The sequence below is a fragment of the Corvus hawaiiensis genome, chromosome 2 (assembly GCF_020740725.1).
Source record: "Corvus hawaiiensis isolate bCorHaw1 chromosome 2, bCorHaw1.pri.cur, whole genome shotgun sequence".
Lineage (NCBI taxonomy): Eukaryota > Metazoa > Chordata > Aves > Passeriformes > Corvidae > Corvus > Corvus hawaiiensis.
The window spans coordinates 122,028,952-122,054,670 of NC_063214.1; the positions used below are offsets into that span (position 1 = coordinate 122,028,952).

The following is a 25,719-nucleotide window of genomic DNA, read 5'->3' on the forward strand; positions in this document are numbered from 1 at the left end:
ATCCCTGATCCTCAGGGTTAAATCACAGAATTCCAGGCTGGCCTGGGTTGGGAGAGAGCTTAAAGCCCATCCAGTGCCAGCCCTGCCATGGCAGGGACACCTCCCACTGTGCCAGGCTGCTCCAAGCCCCAATGTCCAGCCTGGCCTTGGGCACTGCCAGGGATCCAGGGGCAGCCCCAGCTGCTCTGGGCACCCTGTGCCAGGGCCTGCCCACCCTCCCAGGGAACAATTCCTGCCCAATCTCCCATCCAGCCCTGCCCTCTGGCACTGGGAAGCCATTCCCTGGCTCCTGGCCCTCCAGCCCTTGGGAATTGTCTCTCTCCAGCTTTCCTGCAGCTCCTTCAGGCCCTGCAAGGCCACACTGAGCTCAGCCCAAAGCTTCTCCTCTCCAGGCTGAACAATCCCAGCTCTCCCAGCCTTTCCTCCCAGCAGAGCTGCTCCATCCCTCTGCTCATCCTGGTGCCTCCTCTGGCCTCTTTCCAGCAGCCCCACGTCCTCCCTGTGCTGGTCCCAGGGCTGGGGCAGCTCTGCAGGTGGGCTCTCACCTGAGTGGGGCACAGGGGCACCATCCCAATCCATTTCCTGATTCCCCTGCTGGGGCTCAGCCCAGGGCATGGGGGGCTCTGGGCTGGGGCAGGTCCATCTCTCCCAGGGCTGCTCCACCTGCTCATCCCCAGCCTGGATTGATCCCAGGGGTTGCCCTGAGTCAAGTGCAGCACTTGGCCTTGTTAAACCTCATGAGATTCCCACGGGGCACTTCTGGAGCTTGTCCAGCTCCCTCTGGATGGTACCTGAGGGCAGCTCCTGCCCCGTTCCCAGTGACCTCCCGCAGCCTCCTGTGCCAGGGTTTGTGCTGCTCCCTGCAGCCATTGCTTGAGAAAGGCTCCATGGAGGTTCCACATGCCCAGCTGATGGCTCCAGCTGGATCAGGAGATTGGGGAGTGAGTTTGGGGCAGTGATAACAACGTGTAAAACCGAAACAGGATGCCAGAGAAATATTACATAAGATAACAGCAGTTATCAGCTGTAAAGAATGTTCTGCTCACTTCTGATTGCTCCTATCTTCTATTTTTATCAGTTTCCTCCTGCTTGTCTCTGAACAAGTTTCCAGGTTTAGCAGGTCTGACCCAGCCAGCTGCAAATAAAGATAGCACTGATAACTCCAAATGACACAGGGAAACTCGCTCCAGACTCACACAGCCTTGGACTGGGAAGGATTTTCCAGCTGGACTGTTAAATCCCAGGGGTTTGATCTCCTATCCCTGCAGCTCTGAGGATTTCTGCTGGTAAAATATAAAAATCCACCTGCTGCAGGTGCAAGTTCTCCACAAGATGGGAGATAAGAGCTTGGAGTTCTCCAGGATGGGGAGGACAAAGGATGAGCCCTCGGTTTGGGCACATCAGGCTACAGAGCTGCCTCAGATCAGCACAAACTTCCTTCCCTGGCTCTGGGCTGCCTGGATAGAAACACCTGGAGTTTTTCCTTGGATATATTTCCTTCAGTGTTGCACTCACCTTTTCTTCCAGCTGGAAGTGGCACCTGCCTGTCCCAAAGCTGAGCCTGCGCTGCTCTCACAGCTCTGTGTGAGTGGATTTATGGTGGGCAGATAGAGCCAGTTTTAGATTTGACAGAAGGATTGGATTCGAGATTGGGTTGGCCCAGGGATCCAGGGGCAGCCCCAGCTGCTCTGGGCACCCTGTGCCAGGGCCTGCCCACCCTGCCAGGGAACAATTCCTGCCCAATCTCCCATCCAGCCCTGCCCTCTGGCACTGGGAAGCCATTCCCTGGCTCCTGGCACTCCAGCCCTTGTCCCCAGTCCCTCTGCAGCTCTCCTGGAGCCCCTTTAGGCCCTGCAAGGGGCTCTGAGCTCTCCCTGGATCCTTCTCCTCTCCAGGTGAGCACCCCCAGCTCTCCCAGCCTGGCTCCAGAGCCCTTGGAGCATCTCCGTGGCTTCCTCTGGACTCATTCCCACATTTCCATGTATTTTCCAGGCCCACTGTCATTTCATGGAGCTGGAGGTGCCACAAAGCCCAGGCTGCCCTCAGCAGGTGCTGCACGGGGGGATGCTGTGCCCAGCTGGTGCCCAGAGGCTGCGCCGGCATCGCTGCTCCCAGCTCCGGAGCCAAACTCGCCCCAGGGGCTGCAAACCACGGGAGTCAACTCGAGGTGGGGAATTTGCTGCTGACATTTCGATATTTGTGCAGATCCCCGCACCTGCCTGGCCCTGGTTAATCGGCTGGAGAGAGGGGACGGCTGAGTGGGTGCCCGCTGGGGAGGATCTGCCCCCTTCCCTGAGCCTGTGGAACAGGTTGGGAGGAAAAAACAACATCTGAGGCCATGAGCAGTGCTGGAAATTTGCTTTATTGCTTTGTACAAGTGCAAAAACCAGGGGGGGGAAGAGAACTCCATGACTGAAAGGTGCAAAGCCACAGTGGGAATCCACACTGGGCACCGAGGGGTGACGGTGGCACAGCAAAGCTGAGTTATGAGACCTCTCCCCTTTTTTAATTTCAATAAATAAAAAGGCAGAGCTGCTGGAAGAAAAAAGTGGGATCCAATTAGTGCTGAGCATCAGCCTCCTCACAAATAAACCCCCTGGAGCTATGAGAATGAAATGATCCCAAATCCCTGAAACACCAGGGCTGGGGGGAGAGCTGCAGGAGGGAGCCCTTGGGACAAGCTTCATTCAAAGGGTTTCATGTCATTGAAGGTTTTAATGTCATTAAATGTTTTCATGTCCTTAAATTAATTAAAGGGTTTAATGTCATTACAGGCAATTTTTGGTGCAAGTTTCAGCAAAGTCCAGGGCCTGGCTCTGCAGCTCCTCTCCCAAGGCGAGTCCTAAACAGTGAGATCCCAAAAGAGCAGCGCCCAAGCTGAGAAATCAACATTTTTCCAAAGCTGGCCTTGGGTTTCCATTCCTCCAGAGGAAAAAGGGACTGGGATAATTAAGCTGCTGGAGATTTTCCAAGCTGCTCCAGACACCGAAAACGTGGATCTTGTCCTCAGCTTGGTGGTAGGCACTGTATAAATATCTTCCAAAAAATAGCAGCCCTGCGTTTTGCAGTGTCCTGAGTGCTCTGGGAACACAGGCACGGCCGGAATGGTACTTGGATGAAGGTGCAGTGCTAAAGAAGTGCCGGGAAAAGGGCTCTGCTGGGACTGCTTCCCCATCCAAGCTCTCTGCCCTCGCCTTGCCTTGGAAGCAGCTGCTCTGCTCTTCCTTCCAGCCTTTCCCACTTCTCTTTCCTCTCCAGCAGCTAAAAATGGGATTTGTATCTGCAGAGCAGCAATAAAATCCCCACTCCTGCGCAGACTGTTGCTTCCTTCATCCCAAACCAGCTCCAAGCCAGCAGAGTTGTTATTTTAAGGAACACAATGTCCAGGGGAGATGGATTTCTCCTGTTGACAGGCTGGTGATGGTTGGTGCCACAGCAGCTGAATTTGGCTGCCCTGTCCCTCCAGACCTGGCCTAAGGGAGGAGGGAAAAGGAGGGAAGGGCAGGAAAACCTTGCTGGCATGGATTTTGTGTTGGGTCCTGGGATGGATACCAGGGAGCTGCAGGAGCTGCTCATGGAATCTGAGTTAAGCACAGACATCCCCCGCGTGCGACTGAACAGCAGAAATTATGGAATTGCTCTTCCCAGAGTGGAAATTCCCTTCCCAACCATGGGCTGGCACTCAGGCCTCGTGCAATAATTAACTGGGATTGAAATCTGGGAATGTCACCCACTTCCATGGCACAGACCCCGTGGGCTGCTCAATCTTTGCACATGGATTTTGCTGCCCGGATGGAGCCCCATCCATGGGAAGGAAATGAGGAGTAGCCAGCAAGACCAGACTGGGAAAGCTGCTAGGAATCAGAATCATGGAATCATTGAGGTTGGAAAAGCTCCCCAAGACCTCTGAGTCCAACCCTTGACCCAACATTAACCCACCACCCAGCAGTCACTGAAGTTTCCCTCCCTCTGCGTTTTTCCACGGAAATATTTTTCAGGAAAAAAAACGGGAAATTTTTCCTATTATCTTATCCCTAAGAGGGGCATGATTCTGAAGGAAATAGTTTAGCACAGCATTGTACGATTTCTAAAATCATCATTCTAGGCTGGACAAAAATGCAAATGAAATCTTCCAGCTGCTTTTCCCCCAGAGGATCTGGTCTTTCTTGAAAATGATTGTCTAAGCCATGCTTGGCAATTAACACCTCTGCCCTGTGTTTGGTTCTAATTAGGCCCTAATTAGGTTCTAATTTCACACCGGCAACACCAAGATTTGCCTCTTTAGAGAATCAGAGAATCACAGAATGGTTTGGGTTGGAAGGCAGATCAAATTCATCCCATCCCACCCCTGCCATGGCAGGGACACCTCCCACTGTCCCAGGCTGCTCCAAGCCCCAATGTCCAGCCTGGCCTTGGGCACTGCCAGGGATCCAGGGGCAGCCCCAGCTGCTCTGGGCACCCTGTGCCAGGGCCTGCCCACCCTCCCAGGGCAGGATTTTTTCCCAAAATCCCACCTATCCCTGCCCTCCTCCAGACTGAGGCCCTGTCTCAGTAGGTGAAGCTGATGAGTCCATGATATTCCGTGTGTATCCCGCTGTTGGCCTCACAGTGATTCCAAGAAGATGCCGGTGCCGGGCGCTGGGGCAGCACTGGGATATCCCAGATCCATCAGCTTCACCATCGCTGCTTCTTCAGCCTGGCCCAGGCCTGTGGCTCTGCAGAAGGGCCAGCAGCTCCCCGGCCCACAGCAGGCATCGCTCACATCGTCCCCGTGCCACGCACAACCCTTTTCCCCCTTTCCCTAGGAAGATTTCTCCTCAGGGATCTTTGTGCCCGGCTGCTCCACGGCCAGCTGGTTCTCCAGGACACAGCAGAGCTTGTAATTCTCGATGACCTTGGCCTGGAAGTACTCCCTGTCCCTCTGGTGCCAGGCGTCGGTGGCGATGTAGGTGTTGTAGGGGTCGCAGGGCCCCTCGAGGCGCCGCGCCCGCAGGTTGGTCACCATCACCCCCACGGTGAAGAAGCCGAACAGCCCCACCATCAGCAGCACGTAGATGATCTCCAGGTTGTTGCTGGCGCTCCTCACCTGCGAAGGAGCCGAGCTGTTGGTCTGCTCCAGGTAGTCCTGGAGCAGTTTGGACAGGAGCAGGTTCAGCGCCGTGTTGTTCGACAGCACCAACATTTTGATTTCCTGTCCTTGGCACCTCTTCCCTCCTTTGGCTGGAAAAGGATAAAAATCAGGGGATGGCATCAGAAAAAGATGGGATTTCCTCTGTCTCCCTTTCCTGGTTCCCCTCCTCAGTGAGGGATTTACCTCAGAGCCTGGATGGACCTGGAGAGCCCCTCTCAGCTCCCGTTTGCAACCCAGCAAGGGCCGAGTCCATCCCAACCAACACCTTCAAAGCACCCTCGGACTTTGCAGACTCTGTCACAGTGTGGAGCTGTCACAGACCTCACCCCGACCTCCCTGCTGGTATTTAAAGTCCAGGACTCCCCCAGAGCCCCCCAGGCATGAGGGGCTTCTGATCTCTGCTCCCAGAGAGGGCCAGGGACAGCAGCCAGGGAGCGGCTGGAGCTGGGCCAGGGCAGGGTTAGGTTGGATTTTAGGGAAAGGTTCTTCCCCCAGAGGCTGCTGGGCACTGCCCAGGCTCCCCAGGGAATGGGCACAGCCCCGAGGCTGCCAGAGCTCCAGAAGCAGGAAATGGTGACACCCAGAAGCAGCTGAAAGCCCAAAGCCTCCCAGGCACAGCCTCTGCTCTGGCAGTCTCACACAAGAAGCTGAAGGGTCCTTTTCCCTTTCCAGTGGCACCTGTAAATCACTTAAGAAGAGGAATCCTGTCAGCACTGCATTCCCAAATCCTCAGCAGCCAGGTGACATCAAATCATAAAATCACAGAATCATTTGGGGTTGGGAAGGACCTCAAAGCCCACCCAGTGCCAGCCCTGCCATGGCAGGGACACCTCCCACTGTCCCAGGCTGCTCCAAGCCCCAGTGTCCAGCCTGGCCTTGGGCACTGCCAGGGATCCAGGGGCAGCCCCAGCTGCTCTGGGCACCCTGTGCCAGGGCCTGCCCACCCTGCCAGGGAACAATTCCTGCCCAATCTCCCATCCAGCCCTGCCCTCTGGCACTGGGAAGCCATTCCCTGTGTCCTGGCCCTCCTGCCCTTGGAAACTGTCTCTCCCGTTTTCTTGCAGCTCCATCCAAGGCCAGGCTGGACATTGGGGCTTGGAGCAGCCTGGGACAGTGGGAGGTGTCCCTGCCCATGGCAGGGGTGGCACTGGATGGGCTTTGAGATCCCTCCAACCCAAGCCATTCTGGGATTCTCTGATTTTATGACCTGTCCCTGATCTCTTCAACATCCAAATCCCCACAGCCATGGGGTGCCAGAGCTGCAAAAGCCATTCCAGGAGCCACTTCCCGGAGCTGCTGAGTCTGATCCTGGCTGGGTGTGGAGAGAGGCCAAGCTGAGCCTCTGGAGACCTCTGGTGCCTGTTTGGGTGCTGAGGCCATTGGGAATGTCCCAGCAGAGCCACAGGTTGACTTTGGGCTCCAAACACAGGGAACTGCAGCTAGATCTGGCTGCACATGGAGAATGGCAGGGCTGACTGACACCCAGCTGCTTCCCAACAAAGGCAGAGCACAACAGCTCTGTCTGCTCCAAAGGAGCCTGGAGCCTGTTCCCAGAGCCCGGAGCCTGCTCCCAGTGGAGGGCACCCAGCCCAGTGGGCACCTCCAGCTGCAGCCCGGCCCTTCCTGCCCTGTCTGAGCTGGGCTTATCTCCAGCAGCTCAGCTGCAGAGGAGCAGGTGCTGCCAGAGGCTGCTGGTGCCACCAGGGTTTAAAAGGGAAGAGGAAATTTTGTCCTGGAATGCACCTCGAAGTTGTGACACTCAGCTTTGGAGCTCAGTGGGAATTTTGTCCTCGAGCATTTGGGTGCTAGAGAGAGGCCAGAGGAGGCACCAGGATGAGCAGAGGGATGGAGCAGCTCTGCTGGGAGGAAAGGCTGCGAGAGCTGGGATTGTTCAGCCTGGAGAGGAGAAGCTTTGGGCTGAGCTCAGTGTGGCCTTGCAGGGCCTGAAGGAGCTGCAGGAAAGCTGGAGAGAGACAATTCCCAAGGGCTGGAGGGCCAGGAGCCAGGGAATGGCTTCCCAGTGCCAGAGGGCAGGGCTGGATGGGAGATTGGGCAGGAATTGTTCCCTGGCAGGGTGGGCAGGCCCTGGCACAGGGTGCCCAGAGCAGCTGGGGCTGCCCCTGGATCCCTGGCAGTGCCCAAGGCCAGGCTGGACATTGGGGCTGGGAGCAGCCTGGCACAGTGGAAGGTGTCCCTGCCGTGGTTTGTGTTGGAATGGGATGAACTTTAAGGTCCCTCCCAACCCAAACCATTCCATGAAAACTGATTCTTGGCTGCCTCTATTTCTCTCCCCTGCTGAGGTTTAAATGTGACATTTATCCCACAAGGAGAGGTGGATGTGAGCTGACAGATTTTAACACCATTTTCTCAGCTCTCCCAAACCAAAGCACCTCTGTTTTAATTCCCACCGAGCAAACATCTCCAACCCGCTCTCCTGTTGCTGCCAAAAGCATCAGCAACCAGCCCCAGGAACCCAGGCAGCCTGGAGGAACACTCACCTTCAGAAAACACAGCTCTATCACAACTTCTTGTGGTGTGATGACACAGGAATAAAGCCTGTGCTACTCTCAGAGCAAAAACCAGCACAGCACACCACGCACCTCCCAAAATTTCTGCCTTCCAAATGTTCTGGTGCTTCTCCACCACCACAAAGGATCCACTGACCTCCCTGGCTGGTTTCCCTGCCATTCCTTCAGGGATGAGTAGGTCGGACACCGTTCTTCATTGCACAAGGCAGCCCCATTTCCTCGCTCCAGCTCCCGGGAGTTTTGCAACCGAGCGGCATCCAGGGCACTGCTCTGAGCTGGGACAGCTGCACATCCCAGGGGGGGATCTGCAGCTCTGGGATCTGCAAACACCTCCTGTGGCCCCCAAAACACCTCCTGCAGCCCCCACATGTCTGGGGCAGATCTGCAGCCTCTCCCTACCTGTCCAGGCCGTCCTTCAGTGCTCACCTGGGCGACACCTCAGCTCCTGGGGTGGCTTTAAAAAGCAGCCCCTGTGCAGTGGGGGACACCGAATTCTCCCCAAACTCCTCACTTTTCTTAGATCAAAAGCCAGGAATTCAATTTTCTTGCGCACTGTATGTACATCCCACTGTTCTGCAGCAGAAAACGCAGCAATCCTCCCTACAAAACATCCAGCCGGGTTTATCCCCCGGGATGCAGCTGCCTTGGGATTGCTCCCAGCCCGAAGGAGCAAACACTGGCACGGCTGGAAGAGCAAACAAACCCTGGCAGCAGAGCTCCTGCTCCTCCATCAGTTCAGCTCTGCTGAGCTCCCAGGCTCCTGGAGCTTCCCAGTTTTCCGCCACCCCCGCTCTCATCCCGGAGCGCCCGCACAGACCTGGCGGGTGCAGGGCTGCAGCCCCTCCTGGGGAAGGAGAAGTGGGAAGATGCCAGCTCTGGAAAAGCCCCTGGATGGTGGGTGTGAGGGGCTGAGCGGCTGCTGCTGCTGCGGGGAGCAGCCCGGCTGTCAGTGGCCCGTCCCGGCTCGGCGCAGGAGGTGAGAGCGAACAGGGAAACTCCCGGGCACGGCAGGGAGGGAGGGAGGGAGGGCAGAGCCCCGGGGCCGCCAGGGCCGGGCCCGCTGCAGGTGCCCAGGTGGGAGGTGCTGAGGGGGCACCGCAGCTCCCGGCACGGGAAACGTGGAGCCAGAGGCAGAGCAGCACAGGAGAGAGGGAATCATGGAATATCCTGAGTGGGAAGGGACCCACAGGGATCACCCAGTCCCACCCCTGGCCCTGCACAGACCCCCCACCAATCCCAGCCTGGGCATCCCTGGCAGCGCTGTCCAAACGCTCCTGGAGCTCTGGCAGCCTCGGGGCCGTGCCCATTCCCTGGGGAGCCTGGGCAGTGCCCAGCAGCCTCTGGGGGAAGAACCTTTCCCTAAAATCCAACCTAACCCTGCCCTGGCCCAGCTCCAGCCGCTCCCTGGCTGCTGCAGCCCCCGGGGAGCTCTGGGCTCAGGCTCTCTGCTCCAGGAAGGTGCCCGGTGTTGGGACATTCCCAGTGACGCTGCCCTGGCCCCCTGACACTCCCCGAGGTCCATCCTTCAGGGACATTTTTGGGGTGTGAGGAGGAAGGAGAGGTCATTCCAGGGCTCCTCTCAAACACATCCTCACAGGGAGCACTGGCTCACTCCTCCCCACCCCTAAACATTAAAAACCCCACCCAAAATCTCACCCCTATTTTCCACATGACGAAGAAGTGTCTGTGGTCACCACTGAGCCAGAGGGGGATTCATCAATGCCCACCTGGAGACTACAAAATTAATTTATCAGCTTTGAAAGACGCATTTAAACTCCTTCAGACGGTGCTGCTGATGTGGGATAACATCCCCTCAGCATTCCTGGGGCCGTGGCACATCCCTCCTGTGGGACAACATCCCTCCTGTGGGACAACATCCCCTCAGCATTCCTGGGGCCGTGGCACATCCCTCCTGTGGGACAACATCCCTCCTGTGGGACAACATCCCCTCAGCATTCCTGGGGCTGTGGCACATCCCTCCTGTGGCCCTTGACAGGGACAGTGACCTCCAGACTCTCATCAGCTGCAATAGGCAGGGGCAGGGATGAGAACAGGAACTGGGATGGGGTGGGGTGGAATGGGGTGGGGTGGAATGGGATGGGGTGGGATCCATGGGATGGGGTGGGATGGCCCCTCCTTGCCTGACACTCTTTACCAGCTGCTGTTGCCTGGGCAGCAGCTGGAGAGAGGAATTGAGGTGGTGATGGAGGGATTTAAACACACGGATGAAACCAATAGCTCAGCATTTTCTTGCTGCACACTTTTCCAGAGCTTTATTCCATTTTCCCTCAGGGTGGGGATGCAGCCCCTGTTTTCCTTGCCTGAGCCATTGCTGCATCCAAATGAAGGAGCAGGTTGTGGGATTAATTTCCTAGACTGGCCCAAATCCCTGGTAAAACCTGGCTTTCTTCTGGCCCAGCCCCTGCTTGCTCGGTATCTCCCCTCCACGGCAGCCAAATTCAGTTTTCCTTTGCCCCTGGGAAGCCTTGAGCAGGATCTGATCCTTCTTGTTTGTCAAATTCCCCTTTGAGATCTTTTAGGTGCATTTTAAAGCCTGGCACGAGCGTTGGTGGGGGAAGAGGGAGAAGCTGAAGGGGTGGCCGAGGCTCCAGGAGGAGTCACGGGGGGAGCTGATTCCCTTCCCCACACCAGTGACACCAGTTTGAGGCCAAGCACGGCCACCAAAACCCTGGAACATGAAGAAATGTTGTGCCCCAGGGTGTGAACTCACCCAGATCACAGAGGGGTGTCCCAGAGTTTAACCCAGCACTGCAGCAAAAAAGCTGCTGGAAGGATGGGCTGGGGCTAATTAGGGAAACTGCACTGCGGGATAAATCAATTTGGTGAAATAAATGGGCTAAATCAACAGTGCAGAAAGCTCAGAAATGGGGTTAGGGCAGCAAATGCTCCCTCAAGGGTGGCTTCAGTGTGTTGGATCCAGGAGAGATCCAGACTGGGATGAGAGAGGAGGAGGAGGAGGAGGAGGAGGAGGAGGAGGAGGAGGAAAAGGAGGAGGGTGTGGGTGGTCAGTGACAGCAGAGAGTGACCAGTCAGGCCCTGCTTCCTCCTCGTAGGGGAAATCTCGGACAAAATCAGATCCTGTCACTTCCTGGCCCAGCTGCCCTCTTCCCTAAATACCTGGGAAGGAGGTGTGGGAGAGGAGCATCGCTTTGGGGTGGGAGAGGTGGCTGTGCCCTGCTGTGCTGGGGGGCAGGGGTGGGGAGGGGGCTCTTGGGCCATGGGGCAGTCTGGGCACCCAAGGAGGGCACGTGGAGCCAGGGCTTGGCACCAGTGGCCCCATTCCTTGTCCCCTTCTCCCAGGGCAGGGCCCCCGTGTCCCCCCAGCCAGGTGTGGTGTCACCCTGGCACCCCAAAGGGAGCAGGGAGGTCATCAAGCTGCTGAGGGGGGCAAAGGGCTCTGGAAGGGAGGGAACCCCTTCTGTGGGGACCAGGGGCCTCTGCTGTGCCCTGCTGGAATCCCACCTGCACTGCTGGGTCCAGCCTTGGAATTCTCAGCACAGGAAGGGCCTGGAGCTGCTGGAGAGAGGCCAGAGGAGCCACAGAGCTGCTCCAGGGCTGGAGCCCCTCTGCTCTGGAGCCAGGCTGGGAGAGCTGGGGGTGCTCACCTGGAGCAGAGAGGGATCCAGGGAGAGCTCAGAGCCCCTTGCAGGGCCTAAAGGGGCTCCAGGAGAGCTGCAGAGGGACTGGGGACAAGGCATGGAGGGCCAGGAGCCAGGGAATGGCTTCCCAGTGCCAGAGGGCAGGGCTGGATGGGAGATTGGGCAGGAATTGTTCCCTGGGAGGGTGGGCAGGCCCTGGCACAGGGTGCCCAGAGCAGCTGGGGCTGCCCCTGGATCCCTGGCAGTGCCCAAGGCCAGGCTGGACATTGGGGCTTGGAGCAGCCTGGGACAGTGGGAGGTGTCCCTGCCATGGAATGGGATGATCTTTGAGGTCTCTCCCAAACCAGGCCATTTTATGATTAATTTTATGAGATCTCAGAGTCTGTGTGGGCCCCACTCCACTCCCAGTCCCACCGGGGGGGTTCCAGGGAAGGTCTTCTCTCCATTAGAGCAGATCCATTGTTCCAGAAGCATCTCTGTAACTTCTATTTGACTTTGGGGGAACTTGAGAGCACCTGTGACAGGGAGATTATTATTTAATATGTTTTTAAAGAGCTCCAGCTCTTTCTCATAGGAATTCTCTTTGCCCTCCCAGATCTGTCAGTAGCCACAGATTTCATTTTCCCCAGTTCAGTGATGACCTGTGGAGTGATGGGATCCCTCAGGAAGTTTTCTCTGGAAGGTGACAAAGGACATTTCACAGCACAGGCCCTTGCAGATCCCTTTAAACTGTAGTCCTGGAAGCCTTTTGGTTTTAAATTGGCCCCATTTTTGTTTTGAGGAAAGAAATACTGAAATAAGGCTGGGGAGCAGAAAATACACTTTATTCTTTCACTGAATTTTCCCTTTTCCTTGGAAAAGCTGCTGCTGCTGCTGTGGCCCATGTACAGGAACAGATGAGGTCTAACATGTTTCTGTCCAGATCTTTATCTGTGGCATGGTAACCCTTCAAAATCAGGGAGAAGGACCAGAGCTGTACAAACTCTCTCTTGCAGAGTTCTCTGGGCTCCTGAGCAAGAGAGAGGGAGAAATAATGCAGAATTCATTCAATAATCTGGAAGTAATTTGGTGCCCTCTGGCCCCACAGCTCCTGGCAGGCCCCAGGCTGTGGCTCTGCTTCCTCTGGCTGAGCCAAGGGGACAGGAGGTGACTGGGCCCTCTCCAGCTCCATCCCCCATCCCAAGGATGTCCCCCCATCAAAGAGTTCTATTGCCAAAGAGCTTGGCCAGTCCCTTTGGAATGGGAACTCCAGCCCAAACCCTGTAGAAATAATTTTGGATTGAGGTTTTCCAAGTCCCCCTACAAAGGATGGGCTTCCAGGAAAACCCTGGCCAAGAGGGGCATGTGAATTCACCTGCTGATATCCCAGCAGTAATACAATCCCAAAGGCCCAAAAACAAGGGTTTGGGGCACCTGGTCCCCCCCATTTGCACAACCTCTGCCAGGATCCAAAACTTCCCTTGGCGAGGCCACAGCCCAGGGATGCAGCAAAGGCTCTGGAGCTCTGGGGATTTGCTCCAGCTGGGAAAACTTCGCAGTCTGTGCCTGAAATGCAATTTAGGCTGAAGGAAAACCCCACGTTAAATTAAAAATGTGCTGGCAGCTGCAGCTTTGGAAGAGGCTGGATGGGGAGGATTCTGAGCCCCAGAACGAGGTTAAATGGAATTCCCTTCCTGCAGAGGAATTCTGAGCCCTCAGCAGAGGCACAGGGGCTAGAGAGTTTATTCTGGTGAGGACAGTTCAGAGGGGTCATCCCTGATCACCACTCACGGCCTTAATGACCAGACAGAGGAAATTCGGATTAGTGCTGACCAAAGCTGGAGTTTATTGTTCCCAGGTGTCCCGGGAGGGTTCCTACCCTGAGCTACAAACTCATCTGCACTCCTGACTGAGGCCCTGGCCCAGGGTGCCCAGAGCAGCTGGGGCTGCCCCTGGATCCCTGGCAGTGCCCAAGGCCAGGCTGGACATTGGGGCTTGGAGCAGCCTGGGACAGTGGGAGGTGTCCCTGCCATGGCAGGGGTGGCACTGGATGGGCTTTGAGGTCCCTTCAACCTAAACCAGTCTGGGACTCTGTGATCCCTGAGAGGAAGTTGGGGTTATCAGCTCCCACAGGCCGGACAGAATCTCTGGGAGGATTTAGGCAGAGGGAGGAAGGTGAGACTCTGGATCAAACTCAAACAAACTCTTCCCAGGAGCACACAGAATCATGGAATGGTTTGGGTTGGGAGGGACCTCAAAGCCCACCCAGTGCCACCCCTGCCATGGCAGGGACACCTTCCACTGTCCCAGGCTGCTCCAAGCCCCAATGTCCAGCCTGGCCTTGGATCACCACATCACTGGAGGTTGGTTCATCCTCCCAATATTTAAGGTATTGAAAACCTGACCTGTTTGTGCTCATCTCCTTTGGCAGAGGGTTCCCTCAGCAAAAATATCATTGAAACTTTGGCTTTTCCTCCACTGACTCCAACCACCTCAGAGGGCATTTTATACCCCCATTTTTATCAGCAGATCCCAGAATCCCATGATTTAGGCTGGAAAAGCCCTCCCAGCCCAGCCAGGCCCAGCTGTGCCCGATGCCCACCTTGTCCCCAGCCCAGAGCACTGAGTGCCACCTCCAGCCCTTCCTGGGACACCTCCAGGGATGGGCACTCCAAACCTCCCTGGGCAGCTCTTCCCAAGGCCTGACCTCCCTCTCCAGGGAGAAAGATCTCCCAGTACATTGAGAAGCAGAGATGTTTTATGCTCAGAAACCAATATTTGTGGTGTCTTTGTCAGGAGAATGAAAGATCAAAGATGCCCCAATGGTGCAGGAAAAAGGATCTGTCCAAACATCCTCTCCAAGCTCCCAGGAATTTGCACCAAATTCCTGGGGAATGTCAGGGAATGAGGGTCCTCCATGCACAAGGAAGGACCTCAAAAATACCCCCAATTCAGGAAAAGAGCCAAATCACAGGGGCAGGGAACCTTCTGTCCTGAGAAGCACAACTGAAAAAGGTTTTTCTGTTAATTGAGCTGAAATAATTGAAGCTTTCTGCCCACACCACCCCCGGCTTCCTGAGCCTGCCCAGCACATGAACCCCAGCCTTGCCTCCCTTATCAAGGAAGTTTTTCAGAGGCAGCAGCAGCCCTGAGTAATTTCTTTATCTCATTTCCTCCTCTTTACCAGTGCCTGTGCTATGGTGTGAGGCCCAGATAAGCTTTTCTCTCCAGGCAGCCCCGCATGTCTTCCTGATGGGGTGGTTTTACCCTGAGCAGGCTCCAGATGGGAGCAGCACGAGCTTATTCCAACCCTTCCCAAACCTCTGGAGCCTCTGTTCCTGCTCCACTGATTCCCAGTGGAGTGAGAGGGCCAGGAGTGCCCCTGGATGTGCAGCTACACCCCTGCAGCCTTCGCTGGAGAACTGGTGTGGATTTGCCATCCTGAGCTTCTCATCCCAGTTTTCCATGGATTTAACCATGGTAGCGGGAGCAAATTTATTCCACGCTTAAAGTCCAACCTCATTCATGGCCTTCAGGCAGAGCCAGAACTTTTGGACTTGCTCCCAAAATACCTTCCTGAGCAGCAGCAGAGGAGCCAGGTCATGGAATCATGGGATGGTTTGGGTTGGGAGGGACCTTAAAGATCATCCAGTTCCATGGGTAGGGATTTCCACTATCCTGGGTTGTTCCAGCCTGGCACTGGACATTTCCAGGGATCCAGGGGCAGCCACAGTTTCTCCTGCACTAGTGGAAGGTGTCCCTGTCCATGGCAGGGGTGGCACTGGATGAGCTTTAGGGTCCCTCCCATCCCAGTCCACTCGGGGATTCCATGGGCATTTCCTGGTTAGCACACGGGGTTAATGCAGCGTTGATGTTCCTTCTCTGCTCAGCTGAGCATATGCAAATCCAATCAGCACTGAAATCCTTACCTGGGAGCAGCACCTGGCTGAGGAGGAGAACACCAAGTCCCTTCTTCCAGGCAAATCCTTCTCTTCCTTCTCCCGGTTGGCACCATGCGCTCACTGGATGTTGCTGTGACCCAGCCCACGGCTGGGCTGGGGGAGTTGAATGCCAATCAGTTCAGGGCTCTCCCTTGGGTGGATTTCCCCACCCAGGACAGTGACTATGAGGGAGGGTCGATGGGTGGCACAGAAGCCTAAGCCACGTCCCCCTGGGCAGTACCCGGCTCCAAACCGCCTCGCCCTGTTCGAGAGAGTTCTCTGTTATTCTGTGGTTCATTGGCTCCCTGTTGTATCTCCCGGTTCCCCCACTGGTTCTTGTTGAATTGTATCCTCCCCCTGGCTGGTATCGCATTGGTTTCCTTCCCTTTCCCCGCCGGTTTCCAGCCCCTATAAAACGGAAAGAGAAAGCCCCTCGGTGCCTTTTTCTGGCTGCTGGACCCTCTGACAATGAACCTGTTGGAACCCAGACCACCGGCCCCTCTCCTTTCCTTTGCCTCCGGATTAACACGAGCCCAGACCATCGGCCCTGAGGTGCCTCCTCCATGGAGGAACCAGCACCCACGCCCAGCCAGCGCCCTTCTGCCGCCCAGGTCGGTCCTGAAGGACGTCGCAGCAGTAACGCTGCGTCCCCTCTGACTGAGGGCAAGCCAGAGCTCGTACCAGCGAGCCTGGGACAGCGGTAGGTTGGCGCCCAATGTGGGGCTCATGCACGTGGGTTTCCGTGACGTCCTTGCTGTCGGTGGACAGCGAGAGTAAACGGCGTTGGAGCCGCCAACGCCTCTCGCCATGGCACCCTCTGTTTCAAAAGGAGTGCGCCGAGAGAAGGCTGCCAACTCCTGATCCTGGAGAACAGCCTGTCCCGGAGGACCGCACCCGTGCTTTTAGGTTCCAGGACTGGACGTCTGTGACTCTAAATTTGTGTTGGTTTGTGCTGAACTGAAATTTGTGTGAGTATCCCCGGTCCCTGAGAATTTTTGTTTCGTTTTCCTTTTGCAGGTGGTGGGTGGAAACAGGGTCGAGAGAGCAATGGGCTCAAAACTCTCTCAGCCTCAAAGAGAGGTATGCATCCAAGTTGTGGAGTCCCTTGAAGTTGGTGGGTTTAAATTTTCAAAGGGGTTGTTAAAACAGTTTGCCTGCTGGCTTGTCTTTTACTTTCCTGAGGCATCCCCTGCGAATTTAAAATCGCCTGCTTTCTGGCAGGCTGTAGGTGATAATACCGCTGATTTGAAGCGAAGAGGGAACACCTCTGGAGAAAAGTTTTAGGCCTTTGGGACTTGCAAAAAATGAACCAGAAAGTAAAAGAAAAGCCCAAAGTTCTCCCCAGTTTTCCCCGTATTCCTCATTCCTCTTCCCACTTCCCCTTCATTGGAAAAACCAAGAGGTGTAACATGCCCAGAGGCACAGGGCTGCTACCTTCTCCCTGACCCCTCTCAGTCTTCTCAACTACCCTGTCGAGATAGCCCTGGCCAGGCTGCTTTGACCTCTACCCAAACCCAGTATCCTTTGCCCTCTTCCCCAGTTGTAAGTCTAGAAAATTGTTCAAAGTGCCGTTCGCCATTATCCCCCCCCATCCCACATGGCCACAAAATGGCGGAGACCGCATGGCACGCTCCGCCTTTTCACCTCCTCCTTCCCACAGTCCCTTTCCCCCTCCTCCTCCTGACCCTTTCCTGTCTCCACCCCCTGATGTGACTGTTTTGAGCTCCTCCCACATGTCGGGTACCGCCCCCTGCATCAGGAATCCCCGCCCTTCCTGTGACCGCTCCTCCTTGTCCTCAGTTCCCTCCCACTGTGAGGGACCTTCCAGTTCCCACACTCCCGGTCCCCACACGGTAGAAATCAGAACCGATGCCTCTTGAAATCGGGTCTGGGAGTCCCCTCCTACCCCTCCTACCCCTTCGCTGCTCCTGTTACCCATGACAGAGCAGGCAATAACCCCACATGGAAACATTTTGACCCCTCAGGCCTCAAAGAGCTTTGCAAAGCCCAGAAGGAGTTCGGGAGGGAGAGTCAGTATTTCAAGAACCTCCTGCGGGTAACTCTCACCACTACAGTGATAGTCCCGCATGACCTCAAAAGCATTTTCTCCTGCTTGCTTTCCCCATCTGAATTCCAAATGTGGGAAGAGGGTTGGAGAAAGCAACTGAGAGAGGTCCTTCCGATCCTACTGCAGGATCCAAAGAATGCAGGGGTTTCCACGGATCACCTTACCGGTGAGGGGTTATTAGCCAAGCCACAGAACCAGGCTCAAAATACACCAGAGCCGGTCCTGAATGCTGTGAAACAAGCAGCTGAGCAAGTGTTCTTAATGATGCCTCCTAAATTGGCACCTCAACTGAATTATACAGAGATTCAGCAACTGCAAAATGAGCCATTTATTGATTTTGTGGATAAACTGAGGCTCATGGTGGAGAAACAAGTGGAAGACCCTAAAACAAAGGAACATATTATAACTCAAATTGCAAAAGCTAATGCTAATGAACCCTGTAAAAGAGTGATTTTAAATCTTCCATTTGACCCTCCACCGACCCTAAACCAGATGATTCATGCTTGCACGACATTGGTGCCAATTCATCAGCCAAATTTAAAAACAAGGGGGAATGTAGTAGGAACTGCTAGTGCCACTGAAGCAACAGCACCCCAGGACAAAAAGAATTCTAATTGAGTCTGTCACAGGTGTGGTAAAACAGGGCATTTAGCCTGGAATTGCAGAGCCCTGGCTCCACACTCACCCACAGGCCAATCCATTGTAGAAAGGAGACATCAGACACTGAAAAAACTGTTGGAACAACAAAGAGGCGGCAGTGAAATCGCCGCCCCCATCCTAAGACTCTCTAAAGCGTTGTTCACTTTAAACTTTTTAAACTGTTCTTATGAGGAACCCAACCCTCCTATCATGAGACACTTCACAAACTCTGGCAAACATAAACTAACTGAGAGACCTGAGGTCCTCATAAAAGATCCTGACACATTATAAATACATGGTCCATGCCCCCTGGTCACCTGGGGTAGAGGCTATGGGTGTGTTTCCACCCCAGAGGGTCCAAAATGGATCCCTGGGAAGTGGATCAAGCCTTTTTTGAAACCACCAACAGATACCAAACAGAATAAAGAAGCTGCCACAGCCTGGAAGAGGAGAAAAACCAGACCACCTGAAAAAAAGACTCCTCTTCCAGGCCTGAAAGACAAACCCTCCCCTTCCCAGTCCCCCTAATGTGTTTCCCTTCCCAAAATGATCCCTCATTTTATTTTGAAAGAGGGGGAGTCCACAGGAGCCATCATTATTTAAGTTAATTGTATTTGTGTTGTACTTTTCCTAAAGCTACCACCCTTGACTGCGTGATGACCTCCTACCTGCTGCTGTCCCACCTGCTGCTGCAGCTCCTCCTGTGCCACCACCAACGAGGCGAGGCAAGGATCATACCGCAGCCACAAAACAACGTGTGGGTATCGCTGGCCCAAGCCCTCAACCAGACAGGGATATGCTTGGGCACAGGCAGGGTGAAGGACCCGATGTCTTCCTGCCTTGTTGGTATTCCCTTGCACGCTGAGGAGTTTGTTCATGACACCCACAGCCTCCAGCCCCACCGCTGGGACCGGTGGATGTGGAAACTTCCAATAGCCATACAGGAGCCCTGAGAACTACATCTTCAGGGGTCCACTGAGGCAGCCTTTTGTTTTAACTCGCACTATAGTAAGCCGAGACACCAATTCCCAGTCAGCCCTTTCAATAAAATGTACAGAACCCAGGCTGGTGTCACAGTATGGCCCTGTCAGTTTCCAGCTCCGTCAGTCACAGCAAAGTGCTGCCAGAGGGTTTATTCTTCATCTATGGGGACCGGGCGTGGAATGGAATCCCACCATTTCTTACAGGAGGCCCCTGCACTCTGGGGCATTTGACCACCCTCACCCCAGACAGGGCTCAACTTCTCAAATGGTATAATCTGGCTAATCAGGCTAGATCAAAACACTCTATTCACAAAATCCCTGATGATTGTGATGATTTGGTCACTAATTGGCCTCATTCTGAAAGAGTTATCCTGTCAATTTTCCTGCTGTGGGTGGTGGCAGCTGAGGCCCTTGGAGAACTGGAGCAGATTTCTTGCTGGCTAGGGAAAAAGCCCAAGCCACATCCTTTGCCCTCAGCCAGCTTTTACCTGAGGAAGAAAAAACAAGGCAGGCACCATTACAAAATCGAGCTGCCGTCGATTTCCTTCTCCTCACCCATGACCACAGCTGCAATGAGTTTGAAGAACTTTGCTGTATGGACCTTTCGTCAAAGAGCAAGTTCATCCACGCCGAAATTAAGGAAATTCGCACCCAAGTAGACAACCTGCATGCAGAGGGCAGCAGCTGATTTTCAAACCTCTTTTCAGCCTCCAGTTCTCTTTCGCCCACCGGGAGCTTCAGCAGCCAGATTCCCTCTGTTATCAAAGACATTGTTTGGGTTTTGGTTATGGTGGTGTTAATTTTATTAGCCCTTCCCATTTCTAAGTGCTTAGCTTTAAAACCCCTTAAGTCCTCTCCCTCATTTCAATGTAATAAAAATGGAGGAGATGTTGCTGTGACCCAGCCCACGGCTGGGCTGGGGGAGTTGAATGAAAAGACCTCCAGGACCAAGTCCAACATTGCCCAAAGGTTGGGCCTCCTCAGCTCCTGCTGAACTAAAAACTCCCACAGAGGCATGCGAGAGCTGGAGGAAGTGCTGATGATAATGAACTGATTTTGGAGTGATTGTCTGCCTTCAGTGCCTGAGGAGGGACAGAGACAGAGCTCTGCGAAGTGCCCAAGGCTGCAGCTGCCCCTGCTGACATCCAGGCACTGCTCAAAGTGAACCTTTTAGCTTGAAATTCATCCCATCCCACCCCTGCCATGGGCAGGGACACCTTCCACTGTCCCAGGCTGCTCCAAGCCCCAGTGTCCAGCCTGGCCTGGGACACTTCCAAGAATGGGGCAACCACAACCTTTCCAAGCCAGTCTTCTGAACTTCAGAGGGCTCCTTCCTTCTCCTGAGCTTTCTGCTGAACTTTGCATGACTGATAAACGTGGTTTCCTTTCTTTCTTTTATGTCTGAAGAGAAGAAGAAGGACATTGTAGGGAGGGGCTGGGTTTAGGCCTCTACTGGAGATGTTGTGGCCCTGGGAGGACGTTACAGAAGCCTTCCAGTAGCTGAAGGGGCTTCAGGAATGCTGGAGAGGGACTTTTCACAAGGGCCTGGAGTGATAGGACAAATTCGATATTAGGAAGGAATTCTTGGCTGTGAGGGTGGGCAGGCCCTGGCACAGGGTGCCCAGAGCAGCTGGGGCTGCCCCTGGATCCCTGGCAGTGCCCAAGGCCAGGCTGGACATTGGGGCTTGGAGCAGCCTGGGACAGTGGGAGGTGTCCCTGCCCATGGCAGGGGTGGAATGGGATCTTCAAGGTCCCTCCCAGCCCAACCCATTCTGGGGTTCCATGGCCTCTGGAGTGCCCACACATGGATGCTGTGGATGGACAGGACCAGGCACTGCCCTGATGCCCGTCCCACCACCCTCACCAGCCCTAACTCTCTCCCAGGTCCCTCCTGCTCTGCTCCTGCCCTTCCCCTGCACTTCTCACCTGTACATTTATCCACACATGGGCTTTTTCCTCTCAGCCCCCATATTTTCCTTACTTCAGGCATTTCTTTTCCTCCTGGGCAAACAAGTCTTCCCAGTTTTTTTGAATTCCCTCCCACTCCAAACAATAGGCCAGGCACAGAGTGAAACTGTCCCTCCTTAAATCAGGCTGCCACACATTCCTCCTGCTTTCAGTAAGAGACTGGTGCTGAACTCAGGATTCCCATTCTTCACTGGCCAGCAGGAAAGACTGAATCCTGTTCTGGATCTCAGTCAGGACTGAAAAAGCCACTGGTGTTGCCCATCCTGTGTTTGTTGCCTCAGTCATGATCCAGGGATAGCACCAGCACAAGCGAGGGATGAGCTGACCTCAGTCACCATGTTTGTAAAAGAGTTGGACTTCATCGCTGAGATGTTTTAACGAACTGCTCTGGTTCCCTACTTAAAAAAATTCCCAAACCTCTGCTGCCTCATGACTGAAAAGGAAATGCCCTCAGAAAACAGGGGACAGGTAAAGGGAAAGCTGAGGATGAAAATAGCTTCAGATCCACACAAAGACACTTTGGAAAACCCAAACTTACCATGGGAGAGCAGTTCTTTCATGGACATCCCAAACTTCTACAAAACCCATTGCATTTCACAGAATCCCAGAGTCCCTGAGGCTGGAAAAGCCCTCCCAGCCCAGCCAGGCCCGGCTGTGCCCGATGCCCACCTTGTCCCCAGCCCAGAGCACTGAGTGCCACCTCCAGCCCTTCCTGGGACACCTCCAGGGATGGGCACTCCAAACCTCCCTGGGCAGCCCCTGCCAAGGCCTGAGCTCCCTTTCCATGGGGAAATTCCTGCTGCTGTCCAACCTAAAAGTAGTTTTGGATTAGAAATTGGGAAGTAATCTTTCCTGTGAAGCTGGAGAGGCCCTGGCACAGAACATCTGTGGCTGCCCCATCCCTGGAATGTTCAGCTCCAGGTTGGACACTGGGGCTTGGAGCAATCTGGGACAGTGGGAGGTGTCCCTGCCCATGGCAGGGGCTGGAATTGGATGATCCTTAAGGTCCCTTCCAACTGAGCCATTCCATCACTCCACCACGCCATTCATAAGGCCATGACTAAAGGATTTACTCATTTTAAGCCTCCTTTCTTTGTTCCACATGAGGAAATGGAAAAAGTGAATTCCTGTTGATCAACCCCTCTGCCAGATATAGCACATTATTCCTTTTGTTTGGAAAGTTTCATTTCCAAACACCATCCATTAATCAAAGCCCATTAATGCAACGCATTTACCATCCACATATTTTCCAGCAGATCTCACCACGGGGATGTTTTTTATCCTGGTGTTGTGACCAGCTCCACTCCTGTCAAAAAGCTTGGCGTGGCATCACCTTTTAACCCAAATTAAAATAAAATAAGTGGGATTCTTGTCCATTTAGGAGTTTTAACCACCTGCAGCCATCACAGCAGTGCTCTGGACAGTGAGGACCACTGGGAATGACGAGGGGCTGGGAGGTGGGGGAACACTTTAATCCTTTGCCTTGATGCTGGTGTCGGTTTGGAATTCTCTTCCATTCAGCTCTGCCCTAGCAAAGCTGAGCTTTAACATCCTTAGGTCTTCTCATCCTTCACTAAGTGTAATAAAGCTTCTGATGGCAAATTAATTAAACATGTTGACAGCCATGATTTAATTGGACATGAGGGAACCTCCTGAAAAGAGTCAGAGAGGTGTCCCTCAAAGTGAAGCTTTCTAGGACACAGCAGTGGCAGGAAAACAAAATCTCTGCTTGCTCTACTGCACTTGAAGTTCAAATTTAACCCCTTCTTTTTCCATAGAACAGAAAAATGTTCCCATGGGATTTTTTTTCTTCGGAATCTCATCCAAAAAGTCATGTACACAATACCATCAATGGAATTACTGAATGGCTTGGGGTGAGAGCGACCTTAAACTTCATCTCATTCTACCCTCTGCCATGGCCAGGGACACCTTCCTCTATCCCAGGTTGTTCCAATCCCTGTCCAACCTGGCCTTGCAGAAGTGTCCATGATCTGGAGGCTGCTCACCACACCAGTCAATAAACCAGGACACAAAACTGCTTAAAATACCAAGAAACAAACCCGAAATAATCAAGGTATCAACACTTCTCTTTTTAATTAAAGCTCCAACATCCAAACTCTCCAGTGGCTTTGGATCACAGAATGGGTTGGGTTGGGTTTGGGGTTGGCTTTCTTTAAAACTGAGATTAACAATAAATTACCTGCAAATGTGGCTTTTACGGGTCAAAGAGTCATCAGGGCTGGAAGAGACGTTCAAGGTCACCCAGCAGCACCAGCATCACCCCAAGGGCCACATCCAGACTCCTCCTGAGCACTCCCAGAGACAGTGACTCCACCACTCCCTGGGCAGCTCATCCCAAGGCCTCACCACTCTGGCAGGAAAAAAAAAACCCTGTAATATCCAATCTGCACTTCTGTGACCTCCCAACACCATCTGGAGAGCAGAGACCGAGTCTGTGGTGGCTGGGCCAGGCGTCCAGCAGCCACCCCTGGCCAGGAGTGTCAAACCAAGGCTGTTTTTCCTTTCAAGGTGTGCCAGGATTTCCCTCCTTGCCCCAGACATCAGCCAACAAAGCAAATGCACTCAGGGCAAAGTCAGTGCAAATAACTGGGGAGTTTTCTCCAGGTCCAAAGGAGGAGGATTGCTTCCTCCCCAGCTCCACCCACAGCAAACCCAGCACAAAAGCCTTCTGTTCCGTCTCCCAAGGAAAAATCCCCTGGCATTTCACTTGGATTGATAATATGCAAAAAACTGAGGCTGGAACTGAGTAAATGTGTTGGGTTGGAACACAGGGACTCTGAGCATGGATTTATCCCTATTCCTGGGGCTGCACATGCACAGGGACTCTGGGATCCCAGCACAGGGAGGACGTGGAGCTGCTGGAGAGAGGCCAGAGGAGGCACTAGGATGAGCAGAGGGATGGAGCAGCTCTGCTGGGAGGAAAGGCTGCGAGAGCTGGGATTGTTCAGCCTGGAGAGGAGAAGCTTTGGGCTGAGCTCAGTGTGGCCTTGCAGGGCCTGAAGGAGCTGCAGGAAAGCTGGAGAGAGACAATTGCCAAGGGCTGGAGGGCCAGGAGCCAGGGAATGGCTTCCCAGTGCCAGAGGGCAGGGCTGGATGGGAGATTGGGCAGGAATTGTTCCCTGGGAGGGTGGGCAGGCCCTGGCACAGGGTGCCCAGAGCAGCTGGGGCTGCCCCTGGATCCCTGGCAGTGCCCAAGGCCAGGCTGGACATTGGGGCTTGGAGCAGCCTGGCACAGTGGGAGGTGGTGGCAGGGGTGGCACTGGATGGGCTTTGAGGTCCCTTCCAACCCAAACCATTCCATGATTCCATGATTGTCCCTGGCCAGATGCTGGGATCCCCTGCAGTGGGACCCCTCCACGTGGTTTCTGTCCCAGTCCCTCTCTGTGGAGCTGCTTTGCTGGTGCAGGATCTGCTGCTCCCTCTGGCAGCGACTCATCCCACGGAGCGCTGGGAAATGGGAGATGTTTGGAAGCAAAGGAAGCAGCAGCTGACAGAGCCCCAGTGGCAGCCAGGCTGGGGATCATCAGGAGTCTGGCATTCCCTGAGCCAGGATCTGGATTTTGCACTGTCAGCTCGAGCAGAACTGGGTTTTGTGGTGATTGATGCTGAGGTTGGGTAACAGCACCAAAACGGCACCGAGTCCCTTCCCACCCCCCTGGGCAGGAGGTGGCAGCTCCCTGGAGTGTCCCTGGGATATAACAATGAGTTATCCCACGGGGAATAGAGCAAATCCAGCCCCTCGGTGCCTCTCCTTGTCCCCAGCAGCCAGGCTGGGCAGTGCTGGAGCAGCTCAGCAGGACAAACGAAGGTGTTTAGTGCCGAGGAAACGCTGGCAGTGCTGCCCACTCCATCCCTCTTCCCGACACATCCCTCTTCCCGCTCACTGCCACCAGAAAGGACACGACTTCCCAGAATTCACATCAATCCTGGCTGCCCTGGGGTATAGGAAATGGATTTCCAGTAGGATTTCATTTCCAAAGTGTTCTGGTAAAGAGCTCTGAGAGCTTTCCCTGTGCCAGGGAGCCGGGAGCTGAGCCATGGATTGGGGTTGTTCCTGTGGCCACCTCACTTGTGCTCAGGGATTTGTTCTTCCTGGCCTCTGTATCTCCCACAGCCGAATGTCTCTGCTCACACTGCAGCTCTTGAGACAGATTTTTTTCTGGAGCCTGATGTTTGCAAAGGAAAAGCATCACCGTGAGCTTTGTGGACAATTAATCACAGGGTTTGATTAGTCCTTCCCTCCTCCTCCTCCTCCCGGCCCCCTCTGCAATCTCCTGTCCCATTCCAACACTTCCTCAGCTGCTGCTCCTGACCTCAAGAGCTGCAGAAACAAGCAGTGAACTCAAAAGAGCTGCAAGGAGAGTTCTGTCCAGCCCAGTCATTTCTCCAAGATGTGTTTGAGATGCTGTGTGTGAACCCCGTGCCTTGAGAGCAGGTGGAGGATGCAAGGAGAACACACAGGGAACAGAATTCCTGGGGGAGGGAACTGCAGGATCCTCCTGGTTCGAACAATGAAGGTCAAAGCTGCTGCCTGGCAGGACATGGAGTGTCCTGGCTGGAGGCAAATGGGGCAGTTGTGATGAAGGACACTTGGAAGGACTTTGACTTCTTGTTAGAGAGGAAAGAAAGCTGCAGGGAAAAGTCTGGATTTTAATTGCGTTTCCAGTCTGTGGAAGGTGGCTCTGGCTCAAACAAAGCACTGCCCAAGAGGTCCTGTCCTGTATTTCTTAGATCCCAGAATCCCGGAATCCCTGAGGCTGGAAAAGCCCTCCCAGCCCAGCCAGGCCCAGCTGTGCCCGATGCCCACCTTGTCCCCAGCCCAGAGCACTGAGTGCCACCTC

General features: G+C 54.4%; 1 protein-coding gene across 2 annotated transcripts; it reads right to left on the bottom strand.

The window, feature by feature from the left end:
• Positions 1–4,461: 4,461 nt before the first annotated feature.
• On the bottom strand, positions 4,462–15,835 carry KCNE1 (potassium voltage-gated channel subfamily E regulatory subunit 1). 2 transcript variants are annotated; one of them, XM_048291519.1, is made up of 2 exons: positions 15,188–15,835; positions 4,462–5,220 (listed from the first exon to the last, which is right to left on the bottom strand). In XM_048291519.1, exon 2 carries the CDS (start codon positions 5,180–5,182, stop codon positions 4,802–4,804), a length of 381 nt encoding a protein of 126 aa, XP_048147476.1. In that variant the 5' UTR covers positions 5,183–5,220; positions 15,188–15,835; the 3' UTR covers positions 4,462–4,801. The 2 variants fall into 2 exon arrangements, with proteins under 2 accessions (XP_048147476.1, XP_048147484.1); XM_048291527.1 differs by lacking the exon at positions 15,188–15,835 and adding an exon at positions 8,477–8,626.
• Positions 15,836–25,719: the final 9,884 nt, after the last annotated feature.

What these genes read in the sequence shown, in the direction of transcription:
- KCNE1 (XM_048291519.1), bottom strand. Translation starts at nt 5,182, where the DNA reads ATGTTGGTGCTGTCGAACAACACGGCGCTGAACCTGCTCCTGTCCAAA.